Below are 15,108 nucleotides of genomic sequence, written 5' to 3'. Positions count from 1 at the left end.
GGACTCTCCGTGTGTGTGTGTGTGTGTGTGTGTGTGTGTGTGTGTGTGTGTGTGTGATATGTATGTGGGATGTGGGGACACATATGCCACAGAAAGCATATGAAGGTCAGAAGACAACTTCCTGGAGTCAGTTCCTCCCTTGGATTTTTTGCATAGGTTTCCAGGATGAGACTTGGCCACCATGCTTGTCCTGCTGCAAGCACCTTCACCACTGAGCCATCTCACCAGCCCTGTGTTGTAGTTTTAAGGGGTTAATGGTACTCCCAAAGTTCGGGTGGTACAGACAAACTCTGGCAAGTATTCTGGGAACCTGGTGGCTTTACAGAGCTGAGGTACGGGGCAAGGTGCTGTGTCATTTACAAACAATTACCGTGTTTTTCACAAAGTATCACAACTACAATGTGTCCTGTTGAATTATTGAAATATGCACCATATAAAATGTATTCTTTTAACTGTCAGAGCGTACAACTGGGGGCATTAAGTACTGCCATGCTGGCAGTCTATCCACCATCATTCCAGACTGCGATCCTATACCCCGAGCTTTCTCTGAGCCATCTCTGCAGGCCCTACTGAATTTTACTGCTACCGGGTATTTTCATTTCATACCAGCAGACTCAGATGGTGTTCTTATGGGTGCAGCTCATTCCTGTTGGCATGACGACTCCGGTTTCATTGTACTGCAGTGTATATCAGAATGTCAGTCCTCTGACAAGAATGAGGACTGGATGGCAGTAATGGCTAATAGGTATATCCCACTGTCCTTCTGTCCTTCTGTTGATAGACATGTGGGCTGACACACTGATCCCGGCTATTATAAACAAAGCTGCCTTGAACATTGGGCTCCAGTATCCGTTTGAGTTGATGTCCTTGGATTGTTTGTAGGTAGCTTCCTAGTTACGTCTCCTGTTGTGTGACAGAAACGCCTGACACAGGCAACTGAAGGAAGAAAGAGGTGGTTCCGCCTCATCCCCTGGGAGCACAGTCCACCATGGGAAGGAAGGCAGGGGAGTGCTAGTGGTGGGGGCAGCTGCTGGTCACACTCAGGAAGCTGAAGCCAGACGAATGCTGGAACTTAACTCACTTTCTCTCCCTTTTCCTTCTCGTTCATCTTGAGACCGCCCACTTTTGGCATGGGTCCTCTTCCCTCAGCCAAGCCTCTCTGGAAGCACACACAGAGAAAAGTGTGTGTCTCCTAGGTAATCCCGGATCCAGTAAGTTGACATTGAACATTAGCCATCGTAGGTGTTATAGAGAAATGGAGTCACTGGAGTATGGGGCAATTAGTATAGCTAGTGCACCATGGCTGTGGAAGATTTCTAGGTGCGTTGGTTGTACTAAGTGGATGGTGGATGTCAGGTCCTCAGCCAGCTGGCTGATGAACCCACCCACACCTGTCCTAACTAACCCAGACCTGCAATAATGTCAACAATCATTCAGTAGGACAGGGCCCTCCCCACTGACCTTAACCCTACCACACAACACTTTTGCTTTGGAGGTTGCATGTCTGAAATGGGAACCTTGAGGTTGCACGCGAACCATGGAGATTGTACAACCGCACCGAAGGGAAAGCAGTGCAGGATGCCCTTGAGAAATGGCAGAAGAACTTAAGAACTACCTGGAAGTTTCACGTCAAGAGCAAAAGATACTTTAAGCCCCTCCCAAAAGACATTCCTCCGACTTGATGGGGATTTTCCCATCCTCCTCTGCTAGAAGTTGGTCTCTCCTAACTCCAGGAAGACCAGCCCCTGGTGGCCCATAGTGTAGGATGCAGGATGTAGTTGTTCCGGTATTCAGCTTCCTGGTGTGCAGACAGAACCCTGAGAGTATGAGTAAGTAGTCTGCTGGCAGCCTTCCCTGGGGGAGGGAAGAAGAGTCTCCATCTCCTTGCAGTGCCTTTTGGGAATTACTCATCCACAAAGTATTGAAGAGCCAGCAGAGTAGGGACAGGAACTTTGAGCTTAACCCTCGCCAAGAAAGGCAGTGTTCGCATTTCGCATCCGGCCCTGCTGAGCCTTCTTTCTGGGGAATCACTCTTGCTTTCTAGTGTGAATGGACTCCTGTGTTGGGAATGATTGTAAATAAGGTCCCATCTGTTAGGCAAAGAAAGGCAATAAATTTTAAACAGCTCTGCAGACGTGAGAAAAGTAAAAGCCCAGATGTTTGGAAAGGATGGGCATTTTTGAAAGAGTCAGATTGAGATCATCACAGGACCAGGAGACCCGGGCAACAGATAACTGCGGGTGTTTGCTGGGAAACAGTGAGGAAGTTTCTGTGAGATTCTCTTTATGATGGCTACTATTGATTGAGCACGTGCACTATGCGGGGCATGAAAATTAATTTCTCCCTATTCTATCAGCAGAGAAATTACTTATAAGATTCTATGTTGGCTAAATGATTATCTCCTTAAACTAGGCGTATGCACAATTTCAAGTCAAAGCTGTCCTGATCAGTTGTCTCCTCCATTACTCTCAGGGCTGAGGCTACATGGAGGGTCACCTCGCCCTCTCCTTAAAGCAGTTTGCACTAGACCAGAGGGAGAACCCTGAAGGTCCCCACGGCTATTTCCAGCCACCCAGCCCAAGTGGTCCATCTTCAGCCACGCAGGCGCCTTGGGAAGCTGTTCCGGCACAGAGGACACTGGCAAAGCTGAAGGGGTTTTGTGTTGGCACTGAAACCAGGGAAGGTCCTGACAGAAAGGCATTTCCAGCCTTTCTCAAAACCTCCAGTTCTCCTGGGACCTGTTTGGATCCAGATGGTCATTTTCCTGTCTTGAGCCTTTCCAGGAATTCAGGGTGGGCAGGCAGCCAGAGCACGCTGGCCACACTGAGCTAGCTGCAGCCTCATTCTCTATGGGAGCAGCTTCTAAGGATGTCTCAGGCCAGATGTCAGCCTCGTCCCCTCCACCCTGGTACAGACTCATGTTCCTGGGCTCCTGAGAGGCAGGGACAAGTGTGCTGGACCTGTGTCACATGACAGCTGTTGAGATGTTTCCAGACACTCCCAGTGCCCTCTGTCACCACATGGACCAAAATGGCATGGGAAAAAAGCCAGTGGCCTAAGGATAGCTTCTCCCAAGCTTTAATGAAGGCTGTCCCTCCATCATGCTGACACATAACAGCAAATAGTGCAGCCCACAGAAGGACAAGTGGGGACAAGTGGGGCAAGACTTAGCCACCTGCCACTCAAGGACATCAAGACAAGGCAGCCGGCACACCAATCAGATATCCAGTATAAGATGGTCAGCCCTGAAAGCATACGTACAAGTAACATCACACAGACTGAGCAGGTTATCTTTAGGAATATGTATGCATTTTATTTACATACGGATATATATATATATATATATAGTGTATATATATATACACAATAACTGTTGATGAAAAAAGAGGATGTACATTTGAAAGAGAGCAAGGAGGAGTATATGAGGAGGTTTCAAGGAAGGCAAAGGAAGAGAGAAATGTTTTATATTATAGTCTCAAAAAGAAAACAGAGAAAGAAGACGAGACAACCAGGTCGCTTGAGGGCCCCACCCCTCCCCATGGCTGGCTTTTAATCAGAGAACCACTCTGCCCGGACTATAGCCTCTGTGACCCCAAATGGGACTTGTGCTGTTTTGAGAGGCTTCAAGTGTTTTAGTCATGCTAAGTGATAAATTTAGTCATATCACTACAAGGGGGAAAAAGCCTTTGAATATGCACACACACACACACACACACACACACACACACACACAGAAGCCTTTTTCCTGCTTTGCATCCACCTGGGGACTGCAACTTCTGCAATAGTGCCTCCCAACCCATCTTTCCCTCAAACCAGGCCACTGTTGTGCAGCTGCTGCCAGAGAAGGGGAGTCCGTGGGATGCAAACTGAAACTTAGGGCTTCTTGTCCTTACAGGTTCTTTTGTTGTTTTAGGGTTTTGCTGTTGTTTTAAGACAGTTCTGCAGCCTCCGTTTCCACAGTGCTGGGTTTACAGGTGTGTGCGGGAACACTTGACTTGAGTCTGCTCTTTCTGACACACGCAGAGCTCGCCTACAAGTCACGTTGGTACTCACAATTCTTAGTGTCCCACCGGGGCAGGAGGTGCCTTGTGGCCTGAGTCCCACTGAGCTTGGGTGCTGGGTCTGGAACACCAGCACGCCTGTTGCTTGCCTATGAACGACAGCCTGATATCTCTTCTTTTGTCACCCGACCCATGACATTTATCACAAAAGCTATAGTGATAAACAAATCACTATAAATATAAATAGTGATAAATATATGGTGACAAAGCTATCATATAGTGCAAGGCTTCCTTGAACATCCTCACCCCTACTTATTTCTATACATTTTTTTTTCCTTTTAGCACACAGGAGGTGGGGACCACCCTTTGCCATCACAGCGATGTCACCGCAGTGCTCCTGGCGTTTGAGTGAGCCATACAAGACCACTGGGTTAGGGATTTTTAAACCTGGTATGGTGGCACACACCTGTAATTCCAGCACTCAGAAGTCAGAGGCAGGAGAATCAGAAATTTAAAGACACCGTCAGCAACATTGCATATTTGAGGTCCATTCTGGGCTACCTGAGATCCTTTCTCAAAAAAAAAAAAAAATAAAATAAAATAAAATCCTAGACTCCTTCCTTTAAACTCTTCTTAAGCCAGAGCTCTCCAACTAAGCTAATTGAGCTATTAAAACCAAGGGCAGGCATTTATTTCTATTCTCATTAATCTTAATTTTCTTGGTTCTGTGCCATCACTTCCAGCCTCTGAGGATAGATTTGCATATTAATCACAACATACTAAATATCCCTTCCAGCAGCCTTCTGCTACCTCTAAAGACCATAACCAAAACACTAATAAAATGTTGAGCAGAGCAGAACTGAGAAGAGAGCGGAGCCCTGTCCTGGGCCCCATGCCGACACCGAGCAGCGAAGGTTCTCTGAACAGTCTGAAAATGACGTAGTGTTTGGTGAATGAGTAAGTGATCCTCTCCTTTTGAGACAAGCCTGCTCCGTCAGCCATGAAGGCATCTAATTATGACCGCTGTCTCCTTCCTGGGTCCTCCAGGGAAGCTGGAGTTGGCCTTCTTTTCTGAAGTTCACCAAACTGAAGGGCGCCTGCCAGCTTAGAGTTTCCTCTGGTGACATAGTCAGATGGGCAAGGGATTGGTGAGTGAGAAGCTCAAGCATTCTCGCTGTGTCCTAGTGACCTCTGCCATTACCTCAAGTGCTTCACTTCCTGGTATAGCTTAGTACCCCTTATCCAGTGTGTTTAGGCCAACAAGTGTTCTGCATTCAATGTTGTTTTTTTTAAGTTTTGAATACTTGTACTCATAAAATCAGACATTCAGAATGGGACCCAAACTTGCAATCCGCACTTTACCAATGGAGACATCTTCATCTTATGTAATAGTTTTAGCAAACCTACCTTCTGACTCAGTAAGGTCAGTCGTGGACTTTCCCGCTTGGGTCATGTGACTGCTCACAGACTCGGGGACTTTCGGAGCATTTTATGTTTCAATTTGCAGGTTAGGGATGCCGAGCCCGCCCCAACCCTGACGAGCCGTCTGCATTTCCTCCTATGTGTGCAAGCCAGGGCCTACAGCTCACTCAAGCTGAGAATGTAGGGACAGCCTCTCCACTCACCCTTTCAAGGACGCCCTTGAAACGTATTTTTAAAAGCGTCTGTGTCAAATGCTAGAAGTGCCTTCTAGTGTGAGCACCAGCTTCTTATTTCCAGGTCTTAAAACCAGTGGCCGTCTATTCTCATAACTCCAGCCCAGAAGGTTCCTCTTCTGTCGCTTCTCAACCAGGAGAGTAGAGAGAAAACGGAGCCATATTGGAGCAAAAACATGGTTGAGTCCTGTATAAAATGTATAGTAGCCTAAAGGCATGTCAAACCTGCAGACCAAGTCTGCCCCCTATACCTATGAATGTGGCTGATATTTAAGCTTATTTGAAACATCTTTAGATTTTTTTTGGGGGGGGGAGGGAGAGAAGAGGAAATTTTGTTGGGGGAAAAAAGTCTCATTGAGCAGTTCTGAAGCACGGACTTTGTAGATGCCAATGCTGTGTCACGATGTCAAACAGTTGGATATACCTACAAATTTGAGTCATGTTTCTGTATAGATTGTATGAGAGAATAGTGTGTGTGTGTGTGTGTGTGTGTGTGTGTGTGTGTGTGTGTGTGTAAGAAAGTGTTAATATTTTAGGGGAAGAAGAAGACAGTAAGAAGAGGGGACAGAAGGGCAGAGGGGAAACTGAACAAATATAATGATATATATGTAATGAAAATGTCACAGTGAACCTCATTACACAGTAGCATGGTGTGGTGCCCCCTAGTGGCTTAGTAAAAATCCAGCAGGATTCAGTCCCACTCTGGAAGATGCCGACAGTACAGACAGCTAAAGGACCAGACTTCAGAGAGCCCTGTCTTCCCTGGTGCCTGGTAAACATCCCACATTTAGGAGAATGCCAAGACCGGTGACAACTAGGGAGCCTTGGTCAGGAAGATCTCGAGCCCAGACAACATAGCAAGATTCCCCCATTCTAAGTAGAAATATAGCTCCATGGATAAAGCAAAGCCACCAAGCCCGACAACCTAAGTTCAAATCCCCAGGACCCACACAATGAAAAGAGAAAACCAGTTCCATTGATTGCCACATTTGTGCTGTGGCATGTGCCCCCCCACAAAATAATAATAACAATAATAAATATATTAAATTATAAAATTTGCAAATATAAAAAAAGACAATGATGGGTTAAGATTTGTGTCAGTTCAGACTGAGACGCTCCTGAATCTTTATTAATTGTTCCCTCCTTGTTTTACAAAGCCAATCTCTAGCGTAGATGCTACTGTTTATCAGTGGATAATTTTTCAGAATAAATTCGAATTTGTCAGCATCGATACATCGTACCAGGAGTTAGAGCTAAGTGATAGAGTGCCTGCCTGGCAAGGTGCTGGGCTTGATCCTCAATACTAAAAATAGATATTTGATGCATCTTGTTAGTTCATTAGCAGAAGCTCAGCCCAGTTAGTGTTTGGGGCTGAACAGCCAGCCTCTATCAAACAGGCAGAATAAATAAACCCCTGTACCTCTGAGAACCTCTTCATAGGAGCTGCTGGGTTTGCATACTGCAGTCAATAGCTCAGGCCGTTTTCTGTTTGCCTGTTGCTAATAGCGCTTCCTGGATGTGTTTGACATTTTACTTGGCTTCGAAAGGACTTTCATGCCCCCTGCGTTTTCTTCCCTCAAGCTGCCTTGAGCTAATTAACCTATTCCCTAGCTGGCTGGGCCCACTACTGTATGCAAATGCTCTCATTTCTGATTCTGACACATCACTCTTGCTTGCACGTCTCTAATGAAATCCTGGGGCGTTTTATGGGGCAGTGCACCTGTGCCGCCAGCAGAGGCCGCATGAACAGTTCTCCGAGTAGACCTCAGCGATGATTATGTTCCTTAGCCTGCTGTTATAAGAAAGTGGGAAATGGGCTGGAAAGATAGCTCCGTAGTTAAGAGCACTGGTGACTCTTTGCAGAGGACCCGTGTTTCAGACAGCAAAAAAGTAGCAACACTTTTGATACGTTGGGGTTTGATTTTATGCTGTCCTTGCAATGGATTTATAAACACTGGGTGTAAACAATGCTCTGTGTTCTTAATAGGAGAGAGTACTGTACTTGGAATTCTCTTGAGACTTAGAGTGAGCAGAATTATTTTGGGCTGCTACTGTTGAGTTGGGGTACATGGGTGTGTGTATGGGAGGCACTGTTAGGAAAGGGGACACCACCATAGGTTGAGTGCGGCCCTGACACCAGATGAAATCTTAAGAATATTGGTTCTGGCAACTGGAGATGGAGAAATATCCTGAACACCCATCAGGCATCTCTATTCCCAATCTGTGTCTTCCCAAAGCTCGGCTCTTGGGATCTCATTTGACTGAGATGAAGTTTCTCAGGTGATAAGGAACAGCACCAATCATTTTGCGGAAGAAATTTACAAAATGCATCCTCTACCAAAACACAGAGAGTGCCATAAACCTGTGATCCCAGGCCTCAGGAGACTGAGACAAGAACATCGTGAAGTCAAGGCCAGCCTCCATTACACAGCCAATTGGAGGCCAGCCAGAGCAACAAGAGACCATGTCTGAAAAAAAAAAAAAAAGAAAAGAAAAATTATCTACCCTCCAAAAGGAAAAGGAAGGGATGGAAGAGGAAAGAAGGTGTGTGGTGTGGAGTAATGTTTGAATTGCCTACTCTATTTTATTAAGAAAGTACATCTCAGCTGGAGAGATGACTCAGTGGAGGGGGGGGGGAGCAGTGGCTGCTCTTCCAGAAGACCTGGGTTCAATTCCAAGTACCCAAATGGTGGCTCACAACTGTCTGTAATTCCAGTTCCAGGGAATCCAGCACCCTTACACAGATGCACATGTAGGCAAACACCAATGCAAATAAATAACTCTTTTTTTAAAAAAATAAAAAGAAAGGGAAAGTACATCTGGGCAAGAGATGGCTGGTGGTCAAGAGTACTGTTCTTGTAAGGGGCCCAGGTCAGGTCCCAGCACCCGCAGGGTGGTTTACAACAGCCCATAACTCCAGTGCCAGGCGATCCAATGCCATCTTCTGGCCTCTGTGGGTACTGGCACATACGTACATAAACTCCCACAGGCACGCGAGCATGCACACACACACACACACACACACACACACACACACACAAATAAATTATAAGCAAACAAATGTTTAAGAAAAGTTCATCTTAAACTTACTTATATCTTGATTCTTATTTATTAGCTCATTTGCCTAGCTAATATTTTATCTATTTTAACAGTTGGGCTATCAATCACCCAAGGTCCCCTTTTAATCTTGTTGGTAATATTGTTTTTTGGTTGGTGAGTGGGTTGACTGGTTTGGCTTGATGGGGTTTCCCCCACAGAGCTGATGTTTCACTTTTCTTCTTCCCCTCTTCTGTCTTTCCTGTCCCTATTCCCCCACCCACCCCGCACCCCCACTCCTGGTCCGTTCCCCTTCTCAGAATCCGGAGCTGCTACTGCCAGCCAAGCGAACCCACGGGGAGATGATTCCTCATGAAGGGCCTGGATCCCCTACAGAAATCCCATGCGACTCTCTGTTTATCAGACTGAAATCCGAGCCAGCCAGCCAGTGAAACAGCCACCGTGGAGGGGGGACGGCGAAAAATGAAATCCAACCAAGAGCGGAGCAATGAATGCCTGCCTCCCAAGAAACGTGAGATCCCCGCCACCAGCCGGCCCTCTGAGGATAAGGCCACCTCTCTACCCAGCGACAACCACTGCGTGGAGGGTGTGGCATGGCTCCCCAGCACCCCTGGCAGCCGCGGCCACGGGGGTGGGCGGCATGGGCCAGCAGGGACTTCCGGGGAGCTTGGTTTACAAGGAATGGGTTTACATAAAGCACTGTCCGCAGGGTTGGACTACTCCCCACCCAGTGCCCCCAGGTCAGTCCCCACAGCCACCACGCTGCCCACGGTGTACCCGCCTCCTCAATCGGGGACCCCGGTGTCTCCCGTGCAGTACGCCCACCTGTCACACACCTTCCAGTTCATTGGCTCCTCCCAATACAGTGGGCCCTACGCTGGCTTTATCCCTTCCCAGTTAATCTCCCCGTCGGGCAACCCGGTCACCAGTTCAGTGGCCTCAGCTGCAGGGGCCACCACTCCATCACAGCGCTCCCAGCTGGAGGCCTATTCCACCCTGCTGGCCAACATGGGCAGCCTGAGCCAGGCACCAGGACATAAGGTTGAGCCCCCACCACAGCAGCACCTCAGCAGGGCTGCTGCGGGGCTGGTCACCCCGGGGTCCCCTCCACCCACCCAGCAGAACCAGTACATTCACATTTCCAGCTCTCCGCAGAGCTCTGGGCGGGCAGCATCTCCTCCCCCGATCCCGGTCCACCTCCATCCCCATCAGACGATGATCCCGCACACGCTCACCCTGGGGCCCTCATCCCAGGTGGTCGTGCAGTACAGCGACGCTGGAGGCCACTTTGTTCCTAGAGAGTCCACCAAAAAAGCAGAAAGCAGCAGGTTGCAGCAGGCTATGCAGGCCAAGGAGGTCCTGAATGGGGAGATGGAGAAGAGTCGGAGGTATGGGGCACCATCCTCTGTGGAGCTGAGCCTGGGCAAGGCAAGTGGCAAGTCAGTGCCTCATCCCTATGAGTCCCGGCACGTGGTGGTCCACCCGAGCCCATCAGACTACAGCAGTCGTGATACCTCTGGGGTCCGTGGATCTGTGATGGTCCTGCCCAACAGCAACAACCCCTCAGCCGACCTGGAGACGCAGCAGGCCACACATCGAGAGGCCTCTCCATCCACCCTCAACGACAAGAGCGGCCTACATTTAGGGAAGGCCAGCCACAGGTCCTATGCACTGTCCCCCCACACGGTCATTCAGACCACACACAGTGCATCAGAGCCTCTCCCGGTGGGCCTACCAGCCACAGCCTTCTATGCTGGGACTCAACCTCCTGTCATCGGCTACCTGAGTGGCCAGCAGCAAGCAATTACCTATGCCGGCAGCCTGCCTCAGCACCTGGTGATCCCTGGCACCCAGCCTCTGCTCATCCCAGTGGGCAGCCCGGACATGGACACACCTGGGGCAGCCTCGGCCATAGTCACATCATCGCCCCAGTTTGCTGCAGTGCCTCACACGTTCGTCACCACCGCCCTGCCCAAGAGTGAGAACTTCAACCCCGAGGCTCTGGTCACCCAGGCCGCCTACCCAGCCATGGTGCAGGCCCAGATACATCTGCCGGTGGTGCAGTCGGTGGCGTCCCCTGCCACGGCGCCACCCACGCTGCCGCCATATTTCATGAAAGGCTCGATCATCCAACTGGCCAATGGGGAGCTGAAAAAGGTGGAGGACCTGAAGACGGAGGACTTCATCCAGAGTGCAGAGATTAGCAATGACCTCAAGATCGACTCGAGCACAGTGGAGAGGATTGAGGATAGTCACAGTCCCGGTGTGGCCGTGATACAATTTGCTGTTGGTGAACATCGAGCCCAGGTAACCCTCACCCAGGGTCATAGAGGTGGGGGGCCCCTATCCCCCCCCCACCCGGTTCTGTCATCTCCTGGCAAGGTGGTTGCTTTTCACAGGTAGGGTTCCCATTGGTACCTGGTACATGGCTATAGGCAGCCATGCTGGAGCCCTCTGGAGAGAGACAGACCCTACAGAGCTGAAGAAGAGCTTCCTGAAGAGAGAACCACCTCAGATAGTGTGATGGGTCCTGAGGACAGCATGGGGCGGGGGTCTGGTCATTGGGGCTTTAGGGGGTGGGGTAGTTTAATACCATGTGAGCTAGACTGTGTGCCAGAAGTCACAAAGTAGGAAAGCACAGATACCCAGTGTCCTCACCTCCACAGTAGCTAAAGGTGCCTGGGAGCTTCTGGTCCTCCTGCCTCTGTCTCCAGAGTTTGGGGGTTACAGGCATATGCCACTGTGCTCAGTTTAATTCGGTACTGAAAATTCAACCCAGGGCCTCATGCCTGGTAGGCAAGGACTCTACCCATTGAGCTACATCTCAGCCTCCTTTCCAGACTCTGACATCATCTTCAGGTGTTTAATCCAGGGCCTCTTTATACGGAACGGCAGTTTTACTGACCACATGGCTGGGAGGTCAGCCAGTCTTGTCTCTGTCTAGGCACAGCCCCTGACAAACCAGATGTGGAATCTGGCTCAAGGTCACGGGCCCTGCTTCCCTGAAACCCTTCAACCTAGCATGGTCTTTGTGGATAGAGACCACAGTCGTTCAGTATTTGGTAAGAGCCAAGAAAGTTTTCCAGAAAGTTCTGATTCTGAGAAGATAATAGCGTGCTTATTTAAAGTGTTATATGTGCTGTTGCTCACTTCCAACGTGAAGTGATGCCAGCAGAAAGGACTCTCAGGCCCTAGGCGAACCATGTAAATAGACCAAAATGTGTTCTTCCTCATAGTTTTAGCCCTTAGACGGTGATTATGACAAGTAGAATCAGGCAAAATAGTGGTTTACTTGTTTCATTGTTGGTCATTGAACCCGGAGCCTCACACATGCTAGGTGCTCACTCGACCACTGACCTCTATATTCCTAGCCCAGTTTTGAAAATGATACTCTCTTCTGAGCAGCATCTTTCAGCTAGAAAATAAATTCAGCCACTGTAACCCAGGGACTGTACATCCAGGACCAAACACACCAACAAGCCCAAAATGTAAGCCCACAACCCTCTCCAGTCTGGAGGGGCAACAATCTCTGTGTGTTTGCTCCTGCTCAGAACTCTGCAAAATTAATGTACAAGCTGTGAAGAGACTGGCTTCCCTGTGAGGTCAGACCCTGCTCTCTCTCCTCCCCACAGCCTGACAGCAGAGGTTCTAGCCACACAACAAAGCAGACAAAACATTCGCTTTTCTCCTGAGGTGAAAAGTGCTATTGCAAAGCCAGACGAGAGGCCTGAGGTCTGCAGAAGAAACTGCTTGGGTTTCAGGCCATTGAAATAAAAGTGCAAGGCTCAGACCCAACCAGTGATTTGTGGCTTTATTCTAGGAGTCTATCAGCCTATCAGAGACAGGCTGACATCATCACAGAGGCAGGGCTCCACAAGCAATGCTGGCTGGCAAGCCCAAGGGACAGGTTTTGAATCACAGAGTCAGAAGGAGGGGAAGAGAGCAGGGGAACCTGGTAAGGGAGTGAGAAGGGCAGCAGACTTAATTGAGCTTACAAGGGCTGCCCTCCCTCTCGGGTAGCTCTCAAAGGACCTTTCTCCCTAGCCTGAGCAGATGCCCAGGTCTCTGCAACTGGTTAGATAGAGCTACACAGGGACCCACAGGGAAATGTAGAAGTTAGCAAATTGTTGGACTTGGAGAGCAAAATCACAGATCCAGTTAGGGAACTTGTGGGGGAAAAGATGGTTTTTGCTAGGATAGATTTAGTTTGGTGACCCTGGGCATAAATCCTTCAAGCCACAAGAATGCTGGCTTCAGACAACCTTCATGGTCCTTCCCAGAGAACACTGAGGGGTAGGAGAGAGAGCTAGAAGTCCAGCTGTGCATTTGCGCAAACCAAGTTACTTTTCCCACTCCCCTCCACCCCCAGCTGATATTCTCTCTTCTCTAAAATAGGCTAGCCTAATGATGCTGTGTAAGGACAGTCTTAGAGCTTGTTGGCTTTTGGTTTTGGTTTTTCAGTAGTGTGTGTGTATGTCTATGGGTTGTGTATATGAGTGTCTATGATATATGTGTATGTATATGTTTGTCTTTGGGATATATATGTGTGTGTATGATGTATGTGTATGTATATGTGTGCGTGTGTCTATGGTGTGTGTGTGTGTGTGTGTGTGTGTGTTGGATTCTAGTTCCTTTTCTAAAGCTTTCTTTACCTTTTCACCCTCCTCGGCTATGTTTGTTTGTTTGTTTTTGTTTTAAGCCTTTACTTTTCTATATTCCAGAGCAAACTTGATTGTTCTTATTTGGTTCAGTAACCAAAAGTCAAAAGTTTATTCAGGGAAGCTCTTACTGACTTCCAGCTAACCAGCACATGCACAGTGTAGGAACTGAGGCAGGGATCTGTGTTGGTGACTGTATGAGTGTTGCGTGTTTAAGTGTGTAGGTGCTAAGGCCCACAGACCCAATAAGGAGGCCGGAGGAGTATGTTGGGTGTCTACCTCTCCACCTCCCTGCCTTACTACCTTCAGATGGGGACTCTTACCTTTAGGGCAGGCTGGCTGGCCAGCAAGCCTCAGAAATCTGTCTGCTCTCCAATGCTGGAGTTAGAGGCACACACAGTCACCCTGGGTTTTTATGTGGGTGCTGGGGACTCAAACTCAGGTCATGCTGCTTGCATGGCAAGTGCCCTCGCCCACTAAGCCAGTCCCCAGGCCTTGGGTGACTGTTTTAAGAAGGCTGAATCCTAACTGATCTTGTGGAGAGATGCCTCCAATGTTGTCTCTGTCTGATGTTCACATGAGGTAGCAGCTACCACTGCCTGGGGGCAGCCTCCAGACAGCTCAGGACTCAAAAGGAACACATGGGCTCATTGTATACTAGACTTTTCTATCTGAGGGGCTTAAGGGGAAGAAAAACTCACACTCTCTTAATGGTTTCCTTCAAACCTTTTCATTGTTCTTCTTTTGCATTCTCGATTCCTTCTCTCATTCTTGATGTTTTCTTTCTAACTCTTTCGTTCTTGGTGTTTTTCTTCCGACCCATTTTAAGTCTTTCTAAAGCTATCTCTCTTCTTTCCCTTACAGCTTATATGCTTCTTATCTTTCAGGCAATATAAAAACCACAATGTGGTTACATTCTGTTTTTCAAGTGAACGATTACAATGAATACAAAACAAACAGGAAAATAAAAACAGCATATTTTCCATATCCCTTATATGCTTAAACATTTTTTACAGGTGAAAAATTATTCCCAAAAACCCACATACATTCATAACCGAACAACTTGTTATAGATTAACCGTGTGGGCAAACAAGGTGCTCCTCTCAGTTAGGTCTTTTATTGGTGGGCTGCATTTTGCAGTTACGAAGAAAGGTCCAATTAATTACTTTATTACTTATCTTGAAAGGTAATCTTATAAGGAATCTTAAAAAAAAATCACAAACCTAAACTTTTATATATGAAAAAGAAACAGTCAATTCTACTTTAAACCTTTAGGATACATAACCCACACATCAAAAGTTTTTTATATCAGGAAATTGAGGGCAGGAATAGGTACAAGGAATTAATCACCATCTTTGATCAAAAACCAATCCTAGCAAGGAAACTATGTCAGCTAGTAACAGTTGGGCTGTTTTGTTTTGTTTTTTTTAACTCAGCTATGTGTCCTTATGAACTTTAGATTGCTTTCTAGGATTTTTCATCTTAAAACTATTATCAAACCTGAAGTTATTGTAAGGCCTTGTTTTGGCTAAGGTGCACACCCAAGCCTGTGACTGCATCTTTCAGCTCCAAGAGCATTAGAGCCAGCCTGTCTCCTGGGACTCAATTGTTTTCCTTAACCATTAACTTGAGCTATGGACTATACAGCTCCTTAGGTGAAACCCATAGACCCCCTGCTGTGTAGCATTTCCTTGTATTTATTCTTATTCATGAAAACTCTATATAAGCTAACATTAT

General features: G+C 47.7%; 1 protein-coding gene across 3 annotated transcripts in view; it reads left to right on the top strand.

Moving 5' to 3' along the window:
- Positions 1 to 15,108, top strand: part of Atxn1 (ataxin 1) — a 380,515-nt gene that overhangs the window by 357,078 nt on the left and 8,329 nt on the right. For all 3 annotated transcript variants that reach the window (XM_026783019.1, XM_026783020.1, XM_026783021.1), the window contains one exon: positions 9,013 to 11,020. In XM_026783019.1, the coding sequence (XP_026638820.1) occupies positions 9,176 to 11,020 (1,845 nt within the window). In that variant the 5' untranslated portion in view covers positions 9,013 to 9,175. The remainder of the gene's footprint in view (positions 1 to 9,012; positions 11,021 to 15,108) is intronic.

This window comes from Microtus ochrogaster, chromosome 16, assembly GCF_000317375.1.
Source record: "Microtus ochrogaster isolate Prairie Vole_2 chromosome 16, MicOch1.0, whole genome shotgun sequence".
In the NCBI taxonomy this organism is placed as follows: Eukaryota; Metazoa; Chordata; class Mammalia; order Rodentia; family Cricetidae; genus Microtus; species Microtus ochrogaster.
Note: the sequence above shows the minus strand (reverse complement) of the source record. Positions and strands in the feature narration are given on the sequence as shown.